We start from the raw sequence: 21981 nt of genomic DNA, 5'->3' as shown, positions 1-21981 counted from the left end.
CTTTGTGGATATTAAATGCAAATTAGTAGAATGCGTAAGCTTTAAAAACATTCTGTCTTATACCAATATTTGTGAGACGTTATTGAATATTTCAAGCTCAGAATGCTAACTTGTAAGACATCATATGCTGAACAAATTGGATTTAGGATTAAAATAATCTGTAAGAGTGGAATAAAGTTTTCCAAAGCCAATATTTAACATCTTGTAAACTGTTCTCTGAAATGATTGCATGATTCGTGCTGCAACAAAATAAGTTAACAGGACCCTGTGTCCTTGTAAATATTAATTTGAACCAACTAATTCATCCTAAAAATCTATGCACAATTAAGGACACATCTGCCATCGCTGCTGTCTTGGTCTGTTTTTCTTTAAGCTACCTACTAATTTGCTAAAAATCCCATTTCCCACATTTCCTTGTTTGACAGGCAGAGATAATGGAAAGCACATCACTTCTTTCATTCTGTACAAATGAGAGAGCAAACACTGATTAATTTTCTACATGTGATTATAAAGCAGCCAAAATAACACTGAGGATGTCTCTCATTGTGATGCATGCCTCCAAAAGATGATAATGCTTCACAAAGTGACATGGGCACTTTTGTCGGATATGACTTTAGAAGAATCACCTTTTTGGATATTATGCGTTCTGATGAATGCACTTGTTTTTCTTATTGATCAATTCTGATCTTTTATGATGGGTTGATTTCCAAACATGTTGTGGGAAAAGATAAAAAGTACATCTGTAGTATCATGTAGGAGATTAGGTGCATTATATAGTCTGTAGTCATGACAGTGGCTTATGCCATACATTTTGCATTTTGCTGCCCCAGGACCTGGACTGGAATGTTCACTCTCATGTAAAAGAGGATTTTTGAGGGCCTTTGGCATTGCGGCTCTATTATTCTCTTACAGTGCTATTGCACGGAATAAAGTGATTATCAATCATGGCTCTGTTATAAATCCCAAAATACTTCATAGTTCAATATGTGCAAACAATGAAACCAGACACAAACCACTTACTTCATTCTAAAATGAATTAACCCAGAAAAAAAGAGATATGCAATTCTAAGCCCATATCCAATGCCAAGGCAGTAATGAGTGGCATAAGAAGGGTTTTGCATTCCCTTGTGAATAGACTATGATGAGAGCACCTGCACTCTGTTCACTGCCAAAATGCCCCCACCTCACCAACATCATGAATTCAAAACCTTTTCAAAAATGTAACAATAATGCATTGGTCCATATACACCTTCATGTTGCTGCAATTAATCATGGCAGTGTCAAAAGGACAAGCCAGTAATTTTCATAGTGACAGAATGATTCAACGGGAGAGCAGAAGCAAGAGAAACAGGGAGAGAAAGAGCACAGAGGCAACGAGAGAGATCCTGGCCATGGCTTAATCAGCTTTCCTTCTTATTAACTGTCATTATCTTTCTTCTTTTCAATCAGTGCTTGCTTGTGCTCTGAGGATGTTCTAATAGTGGCACTGGGAAGCTATTATTGATATGCCACCAGCTTGCCTCAGCGCTTCAGATGCAGACAGATCTTGAAACATAATGGGTGACACTTTTAACTCATGCGTCCATTATATTCAGCCCTCTCAAAGCTGCAGTAGGGAATTTGTTGTGTTGGGTGTCTCCAGAAAGTGGTGAGAAGAAACAGGTTTTTAAAAAGGATGAACTTCCAGACACTGGAGATACTTCAAGGAGTAAAATGTGTGCAATATATGAAAATATGGTGGACCTAGTTTATAAATGTAAAGTACAGAACATACACTACACATTGTAGCGCACTTGCCTAGCATTGCTGATAGGTCTGATAGGGTAATATATATTCTAATACAGCCATGCAAGTAAACTGCTTCTATCACCTAAACACTTAAACTAGCATAGTCTACTTTTTACAGAAAAGAAAAAACAAGTTTAACATTACTGGTTGACCACATTTGCATATTTTCTCAGTTCTAATTTGACAATTAAAGAACCAATAAAAGGGAACATAGTCAGCCAGATGAAGGAACAGTAGGAGCCTTATGAAACTGCCTAGTATAACAAGACTTGCAACAGTATATTGGATGAAGTTCAGCACTTTCAAATTTCTATGCTAAGCCAGAATCATGTATCAGACATTATGCTGGATGCTGAAAGGATGTAAAAGGATGTTGCATAGCAACAGGGACTTTTTCTTTTCTTTAAGAGAGCCAAACAATTTATCAAAGCAAATACAAAGCCATGCCTGTTTAGGACAAAAGACTTTTTGTATTGAATGGCTCATGAGGTTCTTCTACACAGCGATAAGAAGTCCACGCTGAGCTGACATATGGTGCTTGTACCTGTGGTTGGCGCTGAACAGCGGAAAGGCATAATTACATGTGTGCATACTCTGTATTGTAGGGTAAAACAGAGATATGGTAATGTAATGAATTGGGATTCAAAGAATACTGAACAGAAGTATGTCAGAGAAACTTTCAAGGAAGGAGGTTATCCTGCCACAGAAAGAGCTAATCATATGCTTTATAAAAGCCAAACCAGGAAACATGTAAGCCAATCATGGTCATTCACTGCAAGCACACAGTTGAGGTTTTCAGCTGTGTGGTGTTAGACATATCTTTAGTTATGGTAGTAAAGATATAGGCACACTTACTGTTTTTGGAAGTTTAGGTTTAGAAGGAAATGTAATGCATTATTGAATCTTTCACTATATGCTGATCTTTCCTCTTACCTGCTATTCTACTCTCTTTCCTTTTGATGTTGGTTCATTATTTTTTAATCAGTTGTTTATTTTCTCCCATTCAAAAATGCAACTACCAAAATAAAATGAAACAATTTGAAAATACGATGGCTAAAATAAGCTAGTAAACTCTACTGTTTGCTATTGAAGTCTACAGTAGCTGCTTTGCAGCATAATTAGCAGCTCTCATTTTTGTCTTCACTCTGATAGTAACTCTAAGTATTGCTTAGACATAAGAGGAACTGTATGTGATTATTGGCAGCATAAAAAAAGTTTTGATACCTGAGAACATAAAAATTGGAGTGAATTCACATTAAAATAACCTTATCATTAAAATGAGGTTATGCATTTATGATTACAGTGTATCAGCGGCAATGAATGTAAAAATAATGTGAAACTGTGAAATGCTTTTCGCTCATGCTGATGCACTTACAGAGAATCATAACCTATGTTTGCAGTTCTGCTCAGCTTTATGGAGCTGAGATCATTGTTTTAGTTCTATGCCCCTCAACTTCATTGCTAAGGTTCACTTACAGCAGTTTCACTGTGTTGGCCTCTGCTGCTAAAGGAAGCTGTTTCAAGTCTAAAAACTCCCTGTACATTCATTGTGTATGAATGCCAGTGGAACACTTAGCTCTATAACAACTGCAAGCAAATAAGCAAATGTGGAACGACAGCTGTTAAAATTTGGTATTTTTAGCATCTTTGTACTTTCAGTGTTCACCAAGGATATTATGTTATCTCAGTTTTGACAAAGACTGGGTTGAAGACACAAAATACAAGTGTATGTTGTAGCCTGAAAAGCCAGTCAATACAAAATTTGTTTTATTTCAAGTCTATGTGAATATATCTTATTCGGCCCATTCTCCAAGACTAAAGTATTAATAACATTTTTTCCCTTCAAAGACTAAGTGGAAAACATTGTTACAGACCACCATACTTTAGAGTACAAAATGCCAATGAATGATCATATTTACTAGCTGTTACTAATTGCTGGCTCAATCAATTCAGTTGGTTTCTTTGTAAGTTGTGAGTCCCTATTGAGACCAGGCTTGCTATGATATGACATTGAAAATAGAGCTGACAACAGCTCATTTTGCAACAAGCCCCGGGCAGTAGCACCGACAAAGACTAAATGAGTTTCATCAAAAAGCAAATGGAGCTGTTTGAAGTTGCAGCCACATAACTGGGCCAAAGCAGAAACACTCAAGCAAATACTTACAAACCTAATAATGAGGTTTTATTATGCAGCATGACCGTAGACAATAGCATAAATAGAACAAATGGACACTATTTAAATGTCATATTTCTCCTTATGTGTATGCAACATATGAGTTAAAAAACAACACCACAACAAAATGCTATTTCTCCAGTGTAAATTTCCTTTTTCAAACCTTATATCTACCAGCTATAAGTATAGTTTGATTTCAAAACAGGTACTTCTTACTAAGTTTTGTCATGTCATTTGGTACATTTTAAGTGTCAAATATTAAAATAATACATGACAGAACTAAGCATGTGCTACAGCCTTAGCTATCAAATGACATTGAATAAACAAAAAATAGTTCTTCCTTTTTTCTTTTTACCCATTAAAAGCACCACAGTTAAGACTTAGAATTGGATTAAATATAAATTTCAAAGGGCTCAGTGAGACTAGAGTGTGAAAGTCTATTCTTAAAACCTGTCAGAGAACATTGGCAAGGTTTTTGGTTTATTATACGAGTACACAGCAAGTTAGACAGGTCATGATCAGTTCTCCTCTGAGGCAATGTTTCCGTCCAAATTGAAAGTGTTTTCCTTCTCGTGTTCCTTGAATCAGCAGACGTGGCCTTATATCTTACATCACTCTAGTCCAAACACAATATTCGCATATATGGTGCAGAGCTAATTCGCAATACTGAAACTACTGTCTGTACAATATATTTGGTATATTTATTCCTATGCTTTTCTATTTGGAGCAAACAAATCTCATTTTAAATGAATTAACCTTCTTTGGATGGTTTGATATTCTGAGTGTGGAAGCTTTTGGACCCTGTGCCTCCTGTGCTGTTAAGCTTTAATTTAAAGACACTTACCTGGCTTGCTATGGGGCTTACTGCTAATAAATAATTGAAATACTTTTTGTAACTTAGTCAAGTCACTTTTATGATATTTAAATGTGCATGATTTATTGAAACTTATTTTATATTAACAAAACATTTACATCCTTTGCTCATTTATGATCATATCAACAACTCTGCAACCTGCTACCCAAGGGTTGCACAGCTCAAAGACTTTTAGTGGTAATGCATTTTTCTGGTTATTCTGACACCTCATGAATGCCTTATATTCCACCCCATGAGAGCGCTAGGAACATAAAAGGCCCTTCACTCTAAAGTACTCACATCCAGGTGTTTTCACTTAGATGGGCTAATTAAACCCCTTCTCTGGACTGTGAGTTTGAACAAACTGTGCCGGACTAAAGTAAAATCCCCTGTTTCACACATTTGTGGAACAAGTTTAATCTTTGTGTTTTTAAGGGGAAAAAAAACCAACCTGTATGGTGACTTTAACAAACTGCCAGCAAACTGTAGCTCTACTCAGCTTCAAACAGAATGAGTAAGAACGCCTGTGTGGGTGTGCAGGACTAATAAAATCTAATACAATTTTTTTCAGGGTTTGTTGTGGCAAAGGTCCTCAGTGGTAAAATGGAATTGCTTAAAAAAGGTGCTTTGAAAACAAAATTATGTCATCTTTTGGATGCCATTGGATTCAGGTTTCCCCATATGATTAATGTAGGAGCTCCATGACAGCGGTCCCCAACCCCCGGGCCTCGGTGAGTTGAGGCTCAGGTGTGAAATGTATGGTTTTCTGGGTTTTTATCGGTTTTCAGCGTTATTTTGTTATCGTTTTGATCGTTAACTCGGTTTTCCTGGGTCTTTTCACGTGTGTTATGAATAAATCTTCTTTTTTTCAGTACCGGTACTAGTTTTATTTTGTTGTATTTGTCCGCGACACCTCAAAGGCCGGTCCGTGAAAATATTGTCGGGCATAAACCGGTCCGTTGCGCAAAAAAGGTTGGGGACCGCTGCTTTATGATATGTTAGTGTGGAAGGTATAGTGGTCATCAATAGTCAGTTGGAAAGGTTTCTGTGTTTACGGTCTTTCATGTCTAAATCAAGTTCAACCAAATAGCTTGTTACTTTTATGTAAACCTATGATTTTGTCCATTAATGTTATTTTTTGTAGACATGCCAGCAATCATTCTTTCTAAACGTCAAAATATTAATTAGGAACAATGCTGCTTGCTTTTCCCCCAATTTTTTTGATCCAGTCTAAGATAAGGTGCACTGTTTCATGCACATATCCTTTATTGCAGCGTAGTATACTAAGTAGCAGGTTTCCTCTAATACATTGGATCGACAATTACAATATAAACGGGGGAACTTACATGAAGTGTTTTTGGCTGGGCATTGTGTACCTGGAGTCAAGTGTTTTTGCCAGTGCACAAAACCCTATATTTATAGATATAAGTTGTAATGGCAGCTATTACCTTCATGAGTTTTTATTATATGGCGTGCTGCAGGTAGGAGCCTGTTCTAACATTTGAATCCGAGCTTTATTTCGAGCCCCTGATGGCTCTTTCTTGCTTCACATTCGTAAACCCTCACAATACTCTTTCACATGATTCTTCATTAGATGGTAGACGAGGTTTGTTGTGTCGGTGTCTGTGGTGGGGACCAGTTTGCACAGTACATTTTTCTGCTCTGTGTCAGACTTTTCATTAACTAATAAATTCCATGCTACAGAGGTAACCCCTACTTTAGAAATGAGCTCCTCGATTTGTTCTGGCTGGTCCTTCTGTATTGGTGTGATGACTATTGCAAAATGTCATCTAAAGCAATGAAAAAATATTGTAGTAAACAGTGTGTTTTGCGACAGCATGAAATAAATGATATAATATGAAACGACAGTTGTTTTAATATCTTTTTCCATTATATTTCGTCATATCACACATCCCTAATAGTGATCGATAGTGAAATGAAAAATCACATTGCTTTTTTTTGTTGGTTTAATCTCAATTCAGTGACTAAATCATTCAATTGGTCCATCACTGACAAAGCTAATTAAAAGCAATGTGACTTATCCTTTTTTTCACCAGTGCGTCAGAAAAAAAGGACCCAGCAGTGCTTAGCTTTAATGGCTTTAGGCACCCTGTGAAATCACAACAGGCAAGAACCACAGTAGACATCACACTATCAACCAGGAAGTACCTGAGAGACGGAAATCATGTTCACCTTGTATTCACCTCTCACTGAGCTCATAATTGCTGGAGAAAGGTGCACTGAGGGTCTGGAGTCCATTACCATATACCCATGGACAATGATTAATGACCCAGTGGGAACTAACAGCAAGTGACTGCTCTCAAACAGCGTCCGTAAGCTCATATGCCACCAAACATCTGAGTATATACTTCAGATATTGTAAGACCTTGTTTTGCACTTCAAAGCATTGAGAAAAATGTGACTGTGACTAACACAGATGCATACAGCTGTATGCATCTGTGTTTCTAAATGTGTGTGGATAAGGGTGTACTGTTGTGGTTGTGTGGTCGCAGAAGCAGGGTTTTGAGTAATTGGCCTATGGATTCTTTCTAGTTTTGTATTTTGTATTTAAAGATCGTCTTTGGATACGAATTTAGCTTTCTATTCACACTGTTATTTATTTGTGTTTACATGTCTTCTTTGTATAAGTTCTTTCTGGATTTGTTATTCGTGCCTTTAGGTCTTAGCCTGAGTTCCTGATACACTTACGTTAATTTACTTACTTTGTGTTCCCATCCTTTTCCTTGTCTTTGTATTTGTCTTTTTATCTTTCTCATTTGCCTGTTTGTCATTTGTGTCAAGTTAATCTTGTCCCCCGTGTCTGTTGTTACTCTTATTTCTATTTTATTTTGGCTATTGTTGTTCTCTGGGTTTTGTGTGGAGTTTTTCTTCCTGTCTTATTAGGTTGTCTGTGTTCCCACCTGTTATAGCTCCCCTCGTTATCTTGTGTGTGTATATACTGTCTCCTCTTGTCCTTGTTGCTGTGTGTCACCTTGCCCTATGTTTCCTAAGATTTCTGGTGTCCGGGTTGCTGTTTCTGTTCATTAAATGCTTTCGGACTGTCTGTATTCCATTGAGCTTATGGGATTAAAGTGGAATTTTGAGTTTAATTCCTGTTTCTCAAGTCCTGCATTTGGGTCCACGATCCACAACCTTGACATTAATTATAATAATTATGTGCGAATGAAATAACCTCCATAACATGCAATTACATGAACCGTGTAAATTTGATCTACTCATTTTATTGTCTACATTGCACAACAAACATATTTATGATACTCAGTCACCGGTCAGTTTGCCTTCTGTGGATCTAGAAAGCATATGATAGGGTACCAGGAGAGGAATGGTGAAAGTGTATGAGGAAGTCAGGAGCGGCAAAGAAGTATATGAGGGTGGTAAAGGACGAGTGTGAGGACAGCGAGACAGCGTGGGGTTGGACTGACAGATGGGTTGAAGTTGGGGGTGGAATTACACCAGAGGCTAACTCCAAGCCCTGTCTTTGCAGTGGAGATGGACAGGCTGACAGATGACGTCTCCATGAACAATTATATTCAGAGACAACATTGTAAGCTTTATTTAGAGTAGTGAGAAGCTGAAAGAGAGTCTGGAGAGGTTGTGGTATGTACTGGAGAAAAGAGGAATGAAAGTCAGTAGATGCAAGAAGGAATACACGTGTATGAATGAGCGGGGGAGAGGTGGAAAGGTGAAGATGCAATGAGTAGAAGTGGTGAAAATGGATTTTAAATACCTAGGGTCAACCTTACCAAGAAATAGTTAGCGTACAAAAGATGTGAAGAAGAAAGTGCAGGAAAGGCGGAATTGGTGGAGACGAGTGTGGTTTGTTACCGAAGGTCAGCAGCAAGAGTTTCACAAGACATTAGTGAGATCTGCTATGATGTATGGCTTGGAGATGTGGCACTAGCAAAAAGACAGGAGGCTGCAGGTGGCAGAGCTGAAGATTTTCAGTGGGAGTGACCAGGAGGGACAAGATTAGAAATGAGTACATCAGAAGAACGGCTCAGGTTGAGCAGTTTAGAGACAAAGTTAGAGAGGCAATGTTGAGATGATTTAAACAGAGGGAGAGATATAGAGTGGATATACTGGACAAAGGAAGTAAAAAAAATGAAGCTGCCAGGAGGAAGAAAAAATTGGAAGACCACAGAGGAGGTTTCTGAGAGAGGATCTGCAGAGTGCTTGTGTGACAGAAGAGGGTGCAAGGGACAGTATTACATGGAGGAAGATGATTCACGGTGGCGACCCCTAAATTGAGTAGCCAAAAGAAGCTGAAATGAAAGTAATAGCAGCACATATTTTAAATGACTGCAGGAAGATGCCTTCTAAACTCTGATATTATTATTTAGCAAATAACAGCAAATTTCAGTGGGACGCATATATAAATAGTACTGGTCTGTGCACTGAAAAACAAAAAAACATGCAACAGAGTTTCTGTTTGTCTATAATAAACAACAGGGATCTGTGTGCTGTAAAGGCAAGTCCCAATCGAGCTGGCAGCATGGTACATCTTCAGCAGCAACTCACCGATGGGGCTGGTTTCCCTCCCTTTGCAGTGCAGACAAGAGTCAGATTCTGGGCTTGGTATCGACTGAAAGGGGCTGGAGTGTTTTCTGCCACCACTGATATGTTGTTTGGGGGTGCTGTGAAAGACAAGGGAAAAGATGTGTGAAACAGCATCCTAACACACAACCTGAGAAATTCATAAACACTTACAAAACATCAGTTTTCACTTTCTCTGTGCATTGCAAGAGTTATTTCGTGATGAAATGTCATCTTAGGGTTATATATGTAGGTGGAAACCCTACTGGCAAAACTGACAGCAAGGTAAGAGCATAAAAGGGAAAGCGGATAAAGAGAATTGCAATTCTGTCCAGATATTTAAAACTGACTAAAACAAATGTAGAGACCTACTTTATCTATCTACTATATCTATTTTCAAAAGAAAGCAAAAACCTGCTGTGAGAATCTCAGCTTTAAATGGAAACTGAATGGCGGGGACAATATGTTCGAAACTCCCCAGGGCTCATGCGAGTCGGATAAGGCTGATAAGGTAGAAAATCTCATACATATCATATCACTAACCCTCTATCTGAATCTCTCTAGGGATTCCAGCAAGTATGTCATGGTAGTGTAAAGGGAAAACATGTGAGCAAGACTTCACAGCACTTTAGAGGAGCACAGGGAGGGGAAGGGGGTAATGAATGGAAATCTCACACGTTCCCCAGAAAATCAGCTGTTCAACATGCAGTGCTCTGGTCCTTTTTATGGCAGCTTAAATATGAACGTACATACTTCACAGACCACTGTGTGATGGTTTAAATGAAATATTAACAGATACCTGGTGACAGTCATGGCTACCTACACAAGGACTATCTGACTTTTGATCAGGAATGCAGAGCATCAAAAACAGTTTTCACAACATTTTCTATTTTTCTTTCATGTAATTGTGTTTTTATCTCTGTGAGGGATTTCATGAAACATTGTGCACACATATTTAAAAGTTAGCTGCTCAACAAAATTTGGCAGCAGGACGCTTTAGTAACACATGAACAGGCCTGAGCTCTTATCAGAATAAGAAACATTTTTGTAATGCCTCAAAAACTCTGTGAATGGAGAGAAGAATCTTTTTGAGACAGATAAGGCCGATAAGGCAAAAAGAAAGGTCACGCAGAGATCAGTGGCTTTTTCATGTGCCAGTTTTATGTGTAAATCTATCAAGCAGTTTTAAACAGACATGCCACAGCAATTAATTGATTAAAAGCAGGTTGGTGGGGGATTTAGCTGCTGGCTCGGGTGCCTCTGTGTTTCCACACCTCTTAATTGCTTATTGATGGAATTCATATGGTTGTAAATTAACCTTAGAACACTCCATTAGCTTACTGACAAGCCTGTCTCAACCTGGCATATGATAAGCTGTCAGAGGTGTCTGCTTCTGACCAGTCAAGCTCAAGTACTTGACACAGCAGTGTATGTAAATGGCATATAGTACAGTGAAGCTGCACTAATATGCACACCATATAATAAGATGATAATAAAAGAAAGCAATTCAACTTTATAGGGCTACAATATTGATTGCTGTATTCTATAAAACAAAATTATATTCTGTTTTGTGGAGTCCAGTAAATGTATTCTGGACACTCCTGGTACTTTTTTCCTGAGCTGTGCAGTTAAAATATGAATTAGTTTTGCAATATGAACATCTGTGAACACAAAGAGATCAAGAGAGTTTTTCCAGCAATCTGTAGAGAGCTTTAGCACAAACACATGTAATAAGTTAATCTCATGAAAACTAATCTAATTACAATAAAAATAATTACTGTTAAATTGGATGTCTCCATTTGTCTAATAAACACAGATAATCCCCTGAAAGTTATCTAAAGCACTAGAAAAAAAGATGCCTTCTTTAGTTACAAAAATTACTAGTACAACCTTAAAAATGCAGAAATAAATTGATTCCTCACTCTGGTTCAGAGGTGCTTCACATTTATCATGATACTCTATTATTTTCTGCCCTGTAGGTGTGAGGGCATCTAATAGAAGTCAAAGCCTAAGACGAGCCTTAAGCCTTGGTGAAATATTTGATATGATTAATACCAAGATGTACTGTGCTGTGCACAGTATTTTCAAACACAACAACCCTAAACAGGATTAAGATGGCTGAATGTAATGATTGCATCTAAGCCTTTCATACCTCATTTAATAGAAGTTGTCTCTTTGCTCACTTGTTAAAGGTTGAGCTGATTTTTCTTTTCTGTTTTTCCCTGCGATGGAGTTCTTTGTCTTACAGAGATCTTCATATCACTTATTTGAAAAGAATATACACATATTTTAAATATAAATAATTTAAAATGTCTCTCTTGACAAGGTTACTGCCAAACGCAATATTTGGGACTGATAGCGCTCATACAAAACATGGAGAGAAAAATATTTGCACTGAAACTCCCCCCCCAAAAAAAATGTCACAGTCAAGTGTGCTAAACAATACGTCCTCTTGGGAAAAATGTCAAAAGAGGAAAAACTTGCAGAAAAAATAAGAAATATCAATATGAAAATGTGACATTCTTCCAGAGTTTTCTTTAAAGACTCAAACAACCGAAGTAGATATATAACAATTCCAAAACCCTCTTTATGAAATCTACACACATTGTATGGGCATAAAATATTTCTCCTCTATATACCTGTCAGTGCTTTAACATACTGGCTGTGGCAACAGCAGATGCCACGATACACCCATTTCTGCCAACCTTTAAAAAAGCAACGAAAAAGTTGGAGGATAGGGTGGTGGTGTTAGAGAAAAATAAACCTTTGACAGGTAGGAGGTCAGGAGATGTCCTGATTAGGAGATTTGTACTTTTCATTTCTATTAGCTTATTAGATTTGGACAACAAAAACTACTTTTGTTTCTACTTCCACAACACTAAAAAATAATGCTTACCCAGTGTGTTTAAATGTGACTCCAGGGGGCAATTTACAAGCGTCCATATGTGATGAGTTAGGGCCCATTGCCCTAATGCAGCCTGGTGTGTCATGACACTCAGACATTTTATGTGGAATGGTAGCAGCTTTGACTAAACAGAAGTATAGGATGTCCTGGAAATAAAAGTGGTTTTCATGATCTTTTCATCTTTTCTTTGCCGGTGTATTTTCTCCAATCTCAGGGGCTCATTTTATTTCTTCAATCGTTACTTAAAATTAAAACTTTTTGAAAACTTGCAATTACTGTTTTAGGATGACAAAACCACGAGAGGTGAGACACCTTTGCCTAGTCTGCAAAATATATACTGTATAAAATGCTGGGTGTGTTTCATTGCATCATAAAATATAGATCCCGAAGCCTATGAAATGTGAGGTCTGCAGTCCCACAGCCTGCCGTCTTTGTTTCAAAAACCGCACTTGCACAGCACTGCATTAAAAGCAACATTTAATTCCTTTTGTCCCTAATAGTACTACTGCTAGTCACATCAATAACAATCTCTCCCGCTATTTACCACCTCCTTTTTTTCTATATCCTCAAACAGCATTACTCTGCTATCTTTACTAACAAAAAAGAAAAACAGAAAGGGAGAAAAAAACTGCAAAAGGGGATTGGTGAATCTGCAAAACAGAAGAACATTTAATGCTCCATAGAGACAGCCTTCCCTGCCTCATAATTAGGGGATTTAGAGCTCTGGAGACAGCTGGACTCACAAGCCACTCCCAACATCCCCCTGTACTAAGCACCCTGACCTTGAGTCCACATCTCTGGGGGTTTATTTATTGTGTGTGTGTTGTATGTGTGGTGGTTGTGGTTGTAAGATGAGCGTTGCAAGAAATACTCTCCAGTCCAGTCCATGGCTTTTACTTCTACTCTTACTGATATTAATACATTAACTGAACTGTACTTATTCAAATGTTTCAAAGTAATCAAAGTGGGACTTTTGAACGAGTTCGGCAAACTAAATGAATGTAATTTCACTTGAAGGCATTTTGCCTCTCAGCATTAAAGCTAAGAGGATTTACTTCATTCTTAATTCCTGTATGGCTTTTGTGTTAGCCCTTTTATAGACTAATGATCAATAAGGTGCACTAGTGCCTCACACACCACATGCCGCAAGAGGCTCCCAACATCTGTACCTGCATTTATTGGTACAGAGAGTATTGTGGATAGACGGACAGAAAAGTAAAATAAAAAATTGCCAAAATAACATAAATTCCTCTCTGAGTTTTAAAAAGTTGAAGGTTGAATTAAATATGCAAGCAGAAAGAAAGACATTTGATCCCAAAAAACATCTAAATGTACTTTAGCAATGTAGTACTTTCTCTACTGCTTTGCAGCAAAATATTTCTCTTATTCTCATTTCAGTGAGATTTTTTCATTTTAAAGAGGTCAGGTACAGCCTATAAAAATTGTGGAGGTATTTGACATATTTGGACAATCAAACATACAGCTCTCTTTTAAACACTGCCTCTAAAAAGAAAGTTATTATTTCTCAACAAACTAGAAAATAATTTATGGATTTTCATTAACTGAACAAAAATGTATATCGTCATCTTCTGTGGAAAAGGTATGTATGTATGTGTCTGACCGTAGACGCTAACATTGCCTCTTTTAGCAAAAAACAAATCAACAACAAAACAAAATAATTTTAGTTGCATGATATCCAGGGGTCTCTCGAATATGGAGCCGCTTCAGATCCTTCTGCATAAGTTTAAAGGGATTCAAATCATGACTTAGGCAATTCCATAGCCATCTTTTTTTGACTAATTTCTTGGTGGAATTGCTAGTATGTTTTAAAATGATTGTCCTTTTGGAAGATCCACTTCAAGCTTCAGAATAATGACATTATCTTCAGTCACTCTTTGATATGATATAGAGGTCTCCAGTCTATCACAGGGCGAACATAGAGAGAATGACAACCAGTCACACTCACATTCACACCAGTTAACAAGTTAATCTAACCCCATTAATAAATGTGGGGATTTTGGACTGTGGCCAGAGTATCCGTACAGAACCAACAGAAACGCGTGAAGATTGGCCACCCAGCATCTTCATTTTCTGTCTCCTCACTATATGTTCCTGGCACTAATATTTTCTCCTCATCGTCTCACACAACTCATTCAGTTACCAACATTTGTTTCCATGTCACCCATGACAAAGCTATGTGCATTTAGTATAATTTTATTAATTATGAAAACATCATTCTTCAGAGTAAGCCAGTATATTACTTAGCTGCTCCTAAATGTAGTTTATAATTGGCCCAAAACACAAAAGCATAAGTGAGAGTTTAACTGGGAAAAGTGGAAACAGAATTGCCCGTGCCAGATTACTGCAAATTAAGCGACTGGAAACTCAGAATGTCAATTTAATTGACTCTTTCACCTAATATCCATCCCAGAGGAATCTGAAATAGTAGTTAATTGCTTCATCCCTGAGCATCTTCTATGATCTCAATTTCACTCTTTGGCTTGAGGATATGATTTTGGCATCCAAAAAATCAAAACAAATTTTACACTGCAAGCTCCTGGCATTGCACAAAACATACAGCACCCCCCTCTGGTGCCTCACTTTTACTCTAAGGGTGAGATTGTTCCTAACACAGATGTTTGTGGAAAAATATGCATGTGTAGAGACACATACTTACACACACATGCAAGTGAAACAGTCGTTTTTATAAGCTCATGGGTGTAATTGTGACCTCTTGTAAGTCTAATTGTTATATTTTCGTTATTTAACAGACACACCTTGGGCATGCCAGACGGAGTTAAGCTGAATAAGACATAAAACTCTCTTAAAAGTTTTTGCATTCTTTATTTTGAAAAGGCTAACAATTGGATAGACCATTAATGTAGCAGTGGGGAAATAAAGGGTTATTTCAGTGGCAGACTGAAATAAAAGTTAAATCTTTTTGAGAAGAAAAAAAAAGAAGATATCTTGAAATGTTTGCTGGCATGAGTTCTCGGTTTCCAGTGTGTGTGTGTGTGTGTGTGTGTGTGTGGGGTGGGGGGGGGGGGGGGGGGTCCCAAAAAGACACTGAAGTTCTTATTTAATCACTTTTTCTATTGTGCTTTTGTATTTGCATATACACTCCACCTTGTTAATTTGCACGGGTTATTATTGTGCTGTCAGTACATATCAGATCCTCCTGCCCCAGCCAACCACTGAGTGGTGTAGCTGCTCGCGAAGAGAAGGAGACTCTGGTGGCTGTCAGGAAGAGGAAGGGGATGACACAGAGACAAAAGCTTGTGTCACATTGAACAAGTCCCCCAGTTCCGAAGCCCATTAATCATACCGGTGGTGTTGAAAATGCACCAAGCACATAGATTACATGCCTGCGTGTTTGGACTGGTCTGCCTGTTTTTAGATTGTGAGAAATATGTTTGCACATTCGTGACTTGAAAGACTTTTAAGTGATGCATTGCTGAGGAATGTCCGTTGCTCCTCAAGAATTCTTCTCATAGAATTACAATCTACAGTCTGAACCCAACCTCACCCTCACCCTCACGTAAAAAAAGGTTTAGGATTATTACTAAATATACTAAATATATTTCACTTTGTACGATAAAGAGAATAATGTGGAGCGTAGGAATAGTTGTGCCTTTTTCCACCTCTTGCTCAGTTTCCATATGGTAAGAGATATGATAAGTCATGGCTGCATATGGCTCTTTCCCCATTCTCTCCCCAGGCTGCTGTTGTCTGATGGTAAACCAGTCTTGGACTTGCAACTTTGTACGTGTAATGAGGGCAAGGGGGACAGAAGAGAGGATTTTACAAGCACAGTTTGAAGGCTTGGTTGAGACAAGACAAAAGGGAAAGCTTTTTTGGGCTCTCAAATAGCAGACAGCGGCAGATGGGACTTACCCTGTACCCAGCCCAGCATCAATTATGCCTTGACTGGCACCCTTATCCCTAAAGTCCATTTTTGCTCCAGGGCAGAGGTTTGGATTTTCAGTTGGTTACAGTTTACCTCCTATACCTCTTGCCTTGTCCAGCCTCACCTTTCAGGATTGAGGGAAGTCACATGGATACACCTTTAAAATTCCCAGTATCTTGTGGATTCACTTGATGTGTGTAGGTGCAATATAATTTTTTAATTTTGCTTTATTTGTCATTTATTTTAATTTTAAAACACTTAATATCAAAATACGGCTGTAGTCATATGAAGCCGAACAGCGAGGTAGTGAAGTATTCATCATTCAATTATAATCCCCAGACCATAAACAATCCCCCATAAAGTCTTTGAAAAAATCTACTTCAAATGCCTGCAGCCAGATGGCCACAGGCTCTGCAAATGTCGATATGGTATACACAACATTCAGGGACAGGGAGGAGAATTCATATTTCAAGCTGACATGTAAGGGTTGTTGATGGGGCAGTTATGACCAAGATAAATGGGTAACAATGCATCAACAGTTTCTCTTTTTAAAATGGGCAAGAAATACAAGAGAATGACTTTTATTACCTTGGCATAGTTAACCTTTTCTTTAGTCTTAATTAAAAATACTTTTGAACAGCTCACTCTTAGTTATTGTCAGTAATTGAATAGTTATTCAATTGTCATTTTGCCAGTTTAAATATTTCACTTTAAGAAAGTAAGAAATAAATGACAGTCTTTGCTATAAGACACACAATCTCTGCTATTAAATCAGTGAAAATAACAAACTTCTTTGTGCGTCCAACTCAAGAGACTAATTTTATAATCATCATAGCATATCCTGACCGCAGTGCAAATAATAACATGTGCAATTGCTGAGTTGTTGATATATTTTACCGAACTAATTTTACTGTCTTTCAATATTTGGGGAGCAATACATATGTGGATCTTCCTTTTTAAATTAAAGGTTTTCTAGATATAACAATGTAGTGCACAAATGCATTCAGACATGTGCATTCCTAAGCGCCCTATGAAAATTTGACCTTTATAAATCTTGTGAGGAGATCTCGCAGGGAGCATCTAAACTGAGAATTTAAAGTTTAAAAATCTCTCTGGGCTTTAATTATTCATCGTGGCTTGAATGGCAGGTGAAACACTGATCTATACTTTAGTTTCACAAAGAGAATATTTGAAAGTACACCTGCACCAGCTTAACAGAGTTTCATGTGTGTTTTAATGTTTTTACACAAAAATACATTTCCTATGTGAATTTACTTGGACCTAGAGTGAAGAGAAGAGGTGTTTATTTAGTAAACTGTAATGTTAGGATCAAACTGAGATGCAGGGCACTAGTAAAATATTTACTGTGAATACTGTCTTGTATCTGTGTGGAGGTGAGAATGGGTCAATGAGTGTAAAAGTGTAAAGCATTTGAAATAAAAGTACTTCACATAATACAAATGATTAATCCAAATTTAAAAGCAGATATTTACTACTTTGTCATGACAATTTAATTCTTTTTCTTGCCTCAGCTGAAAGGTAGTAGCAGGCCACACGTGCATAAATGGTTGTAAAATGGTTTTAACTGGTTCCCCAGCATCCCCATTTTTGGAAGACGTTAAAAAAGAGAGAAAAACCCAAAGTAGCTACAAAGGGCAGTGTGCTCGCTGTAGTCAATTAATTCCTCGGGGAGATGAGGAAGAGGGAATGTTTAGAGTGTCTAACATGACTAGAGGGATAAAACTGGTTAATCAAATGCGAATGTCCTCCCTGTGTTGTTTCTGACTAATGGGTTATTTGTGATGAGTAATTCTCAGAAAAGAATGGGATATAAATAAATGCTAGCATGTCTGAACAATGTTCAAACCTCTTTGCTGAGTATGACTCTTTTTTTTTTTCAACAATAGAAATATTGCGGTAGTCCTGTTGCATCTGGATATTCAAACAATAACCATATAGTATTATACTGTGGTAAAATCTACAGTTGACTGTTACATTAATCTATCTTTGCATTTATGTCTGCTCATTAAGTTGCTGCTCAGTTTTTCCACCACTATGGCGAACAGTAAATGGACTGGCTCTTATTTAGAGCCTTTCTACTCTACTTGAGCACACAAAGCACTTTGTATAACATGTCTCTTTCACCCATTCACGTCCATTCATAGAAGTAAGTTTTTTGTTGCACCTTTGTACTTTCTATCTAACATTCGCACTCAGATGAATGCAATATCTTGCCCAGGGATACTTTGGCATGCAGACTGGAGCAGCCTGGGATGGAACCACCAACCTTATGATTAGTAGATGATCTGATGAACCTACTGAGCTCCAGGTATAGCTATCCAGTAAAGCTTTACCGATATTCAAAATCGAAATTCACATATAAGGCTGCTTATTTCACCAGTCTGAACAAATGCACCCAGTTTCAATTAACCAGATTACATAATACGAGTGGAAATTCTCTGTTTTTTTTGTTTGTGTGTTTTGTTTTGTTTTATCCTAAATATAGCTTTGCATGTTATCTTCTTTGCTGCGAATATTGGATTTTAAAGGCAAATCACCAAAGAAGCTCTCAGGAATGAACTATCTGAAATATTTAAAAGTGAGCATATCAAAACATTTCTGAAAAAAAGTAGCGCCATACATCATAAAATTATAATGATCTTTTTATCTTTACTTGTCACTTGTAAGATTTTTAAAATCAACAGAGAAATAGTCAAGAAGGATGGAAATGTTACCCTGTTGCTGTGTTCTCCAGAGTCCATTCATAGAGGCATGCCTCTACTCAGTGCACCTGCAATTCCTCAACTTAATTTCTGTGGTGCATCTATCAATATTTACTGGACACAACAAACATTATGAGTGACATTTACACTCCTCCTCAGGAAAAGACTAAATCCACAAGGCAGAGTTGATTTAATTTCTCAAAGGACTAAGCCAGGCCTGTTGATCAGAGCACTTTTCTCTGCTTTTTCTTCTTATTTACCCATGTTTTGTTCATCTTATCGTTTTGTTTGTCAGCTTCATAAGCAATTACATTAAGCGCTATGGTGAATCAAATCAGAAGCTCATTGTGAAAAAAGCCTATGCGTTAAACACTGAGAAGAATATTTTTTTTATCTTTGTGTGTGTGTGTGTGTGTGTGTGTGTGTGTGTGTGTGTGTGTGTGTGTCTCTATATGCTTGTGTGTACACACACACACAAGCATATAGACACAAAAAGAGAGAGGATAAATATGTACATAATTAGAATACCTCAAATACTTTAAAAATTAAAATAATAACATTTAAATCGATAGTAACCTTCATAAAGACTCAGCACTTTTTTAAACATGAGATACAAATGTAAATCAACCATTAGCTCTGAAATGATACTTGATTACTTCATGGTGACATATTACATCTCCAGTTCCTAAATATTCATGAATGCAGTGGTTCTGATTTTCGGCCATAGAAAATATTAGATTTATGCAGAGGGTGAAAACAGCTTTCATTTTCAAAATAAATTGAACTGTGATGGTGAAGCGGCTCGTTTTAAACTAGAAATGATGACTAACATCCCGGTGATCCTGGCCTCCTTCTGTGCCATAAAGAAAGCCGTTTTCTGCCTCCCACCTCTGAAGTTTTTGATCATTAATTCAATGCAGCGAACAACTTCTGAAAATGTTATCCAGTAGACCATGCTGGATATGTACACCAATGTATGTACCTTTAGGCATCTTTCACTACAATTCATATTTTTCTATGTAGACAGTTGAATCGTTGAGCGAGACATTTCAGTCAATTTATCATCAAATCCCAAAACTCCCATTCTTTACTTGGGTTATTTCACACATTTCATACAAATTTAAAAACAGTCTCAATTTAATCGAAAGTTTTTCCTTCAAGACATTTTGGGTTTTGTTTCAAGGACGTCTTTAATAGCCAAAACAATTAGAAATTTAACTGACATTCCATGAGACGTGGCAGTTACTGAATTAAATGGTGCTGAAATGCTGAGAGATCGGGCTGAGACAATTACAAAATGAAAGACTTGTTAAGACTCAATTAAAGTGTGGTTTTGGATTTGCAAAGGACAAAAACAGAGGAGACCATAAGTCAAGTTCTGAAATGAGCCATACAGTACTACAAATGCCAGGTTCTTGTAAAACAATACAGTCTTTGAGATTGCCTGGCAAGGCAAGCCTTCACCAGCTCCAGTAAGGCATGGAGACAGAAAAAAGAGACCACAGGAAAACTACATTTATGTGCAAAAATATTACATTTTAAACTGGTATTTATAAAGAAATGTAAATGTAGACTATTTAAAACTTAACATTAGTATGTACTGAGAAATAAAGGAGGAATGCTAAAGATGAAAGTAGAAATCATCACAAATTTTGCAGTGAAGCGAGATTTATTATTTATGATTGAAACAGTTTAACCATGCATACCTGTACGCTATTTTTTGTCATGAATCTATAAAGTTTTATGCACCTGGCTTTAGAACGGACCTCATGGCTGGTGAACACTGAATTCAAGGGTCATGAATTTTGCCTTCATATTAACTGCACATGTAGAGAGCCACTTCATCACAGCACCCTACAGCCTGAAGCCATGATTACAGTTTTCCTTGAGTACATCACCAGTTCCCCATGTAGAATGCTATAATTGCTGATGACCAGATTGCTCTGATTCACCCTGGAAATTGCTGTGATTCAGCCTGGAGTTTGATTTTTATGAATATTTGTATTTGTGAGAGGATGTATTTTCACTAAATGTGTGCATGCAAGTACAGTGATATGTTTACACATATATGTATGCCTGTCAGTGACCATCTGTTTAGCATCTAGTTTATTTCAAAAGTTCAAAGAAAAAGGGTTGAAATGGATATTTTAAGAGATACCAATTGTAAGAAAAAAAATCTGTCCCTGTAAAGACACAGCTTTTACAGTATTTTTAGACAAAAACCCCTTCAAAGATAAAAGCCTTCTACACATGCTTTTTGTGTCACAGAATCAGAAGGCTGTACAAAAACAGTGAGAGTTCTTAAAAATTGTAGTTCTTTATTAAAATACACCAAAGAGATTTAATGGACATTTCAGGCTCTGAATTTCTGGGATAAAAAAAAAAAAATCATTTTATGTGTTTAATTCAGAAATTTTTTCAAAATTCTAGAAAGAAAGAAGAAGAAAGTAGAAGACCACTAGTCAGTGTTTTTATTTAAATGGGAAGTGTAAAAAAAAAAGTCATCATCAGTAGTGTTGTCTTTCTTTTTCATTCTTTTTTACTTAATTGAATATATTAAACTAGTTTCACTTCTGTCAGATAAAGAGTGCACAATTTTATGTTTTGTATGAACTAAACCAAGCCTTTATATATGGAAACTTTGCAAGAAAAAACCCCCAAAAACCACATAACAAATACTTATATTATTTTTTTTTTTACAGAAGGTCAGTGTCACATAACAGAGATATTTTAATAAATAAATTCCAGTGGTGGTGAATATCAACAGAGCCAGAAATCAGATAAAATGCTAGATTTCACGCATGGTGGCCTCATGGTGGGGCAGATGGGTAGCTTTGAAAAAGAATTAATGGAGGTATGATTTTTCAGTCAAGCTTAGATGAGGACACATGCTACCGATACACAAATCCCTATATTTTCTATGACTTCAAAAATAGCTTTTTTGCATGTAAATCCTTAAAAGTAGTTGGATTTAGAAAGTGCTCAGATTCCTGGTCATCTAGTAGGGATTGTGGGGATTTCTGTTCAAACCAAACTGAAGCTTAGGGAGTTTGCAGTGACGTTCTAATCAATGCAACA

General features: G+C 37.2%; 1 protein-coding gene across 2 annotated transcripts in view; it reads right to left on the bottom strand.

Moving 5' to 3' along the window:
* The window catches only part of igsf21a (immunoglobin superfamily, member 21a), a 194803-nt gene that overhangs the window by 25090 nt on the left and 147732 nt on the right, over nt 1-21981 (bottom strand). For both annotated transcript variants that reach the window (XM_085407246.1, XM_085407247.1), the window contains one exon: nt 9354-9469. In XM_085407246.1, the coding sequence (XP_085263372.1) occupies nt 9354-9469 (116 nt within the window). The remainder of the gene's footprint in view (nt 1-9353; nt 9470-21981) is intronic.

Source organism: Rhamphochromis longiceps, linkage group LG5, assembly GCF_057381845.1.
Source record: "Rhamphochromis longiceps isolate RC_006_pf linkage group LG5, R_longiceps_female_GT1.1, whole genome shotgun sequence".
In the NCBI taxonomy this organism is placed as follows: Eukaryota; Metazoa; Chordata; class Actinopteri; order Cichliformes; family Cichlidae; genus Rhamphochromis; species Rhamphochromis longiceps.
This window is presented reverse-complemented; position numbering and strand designations above follow the sequence as displayed.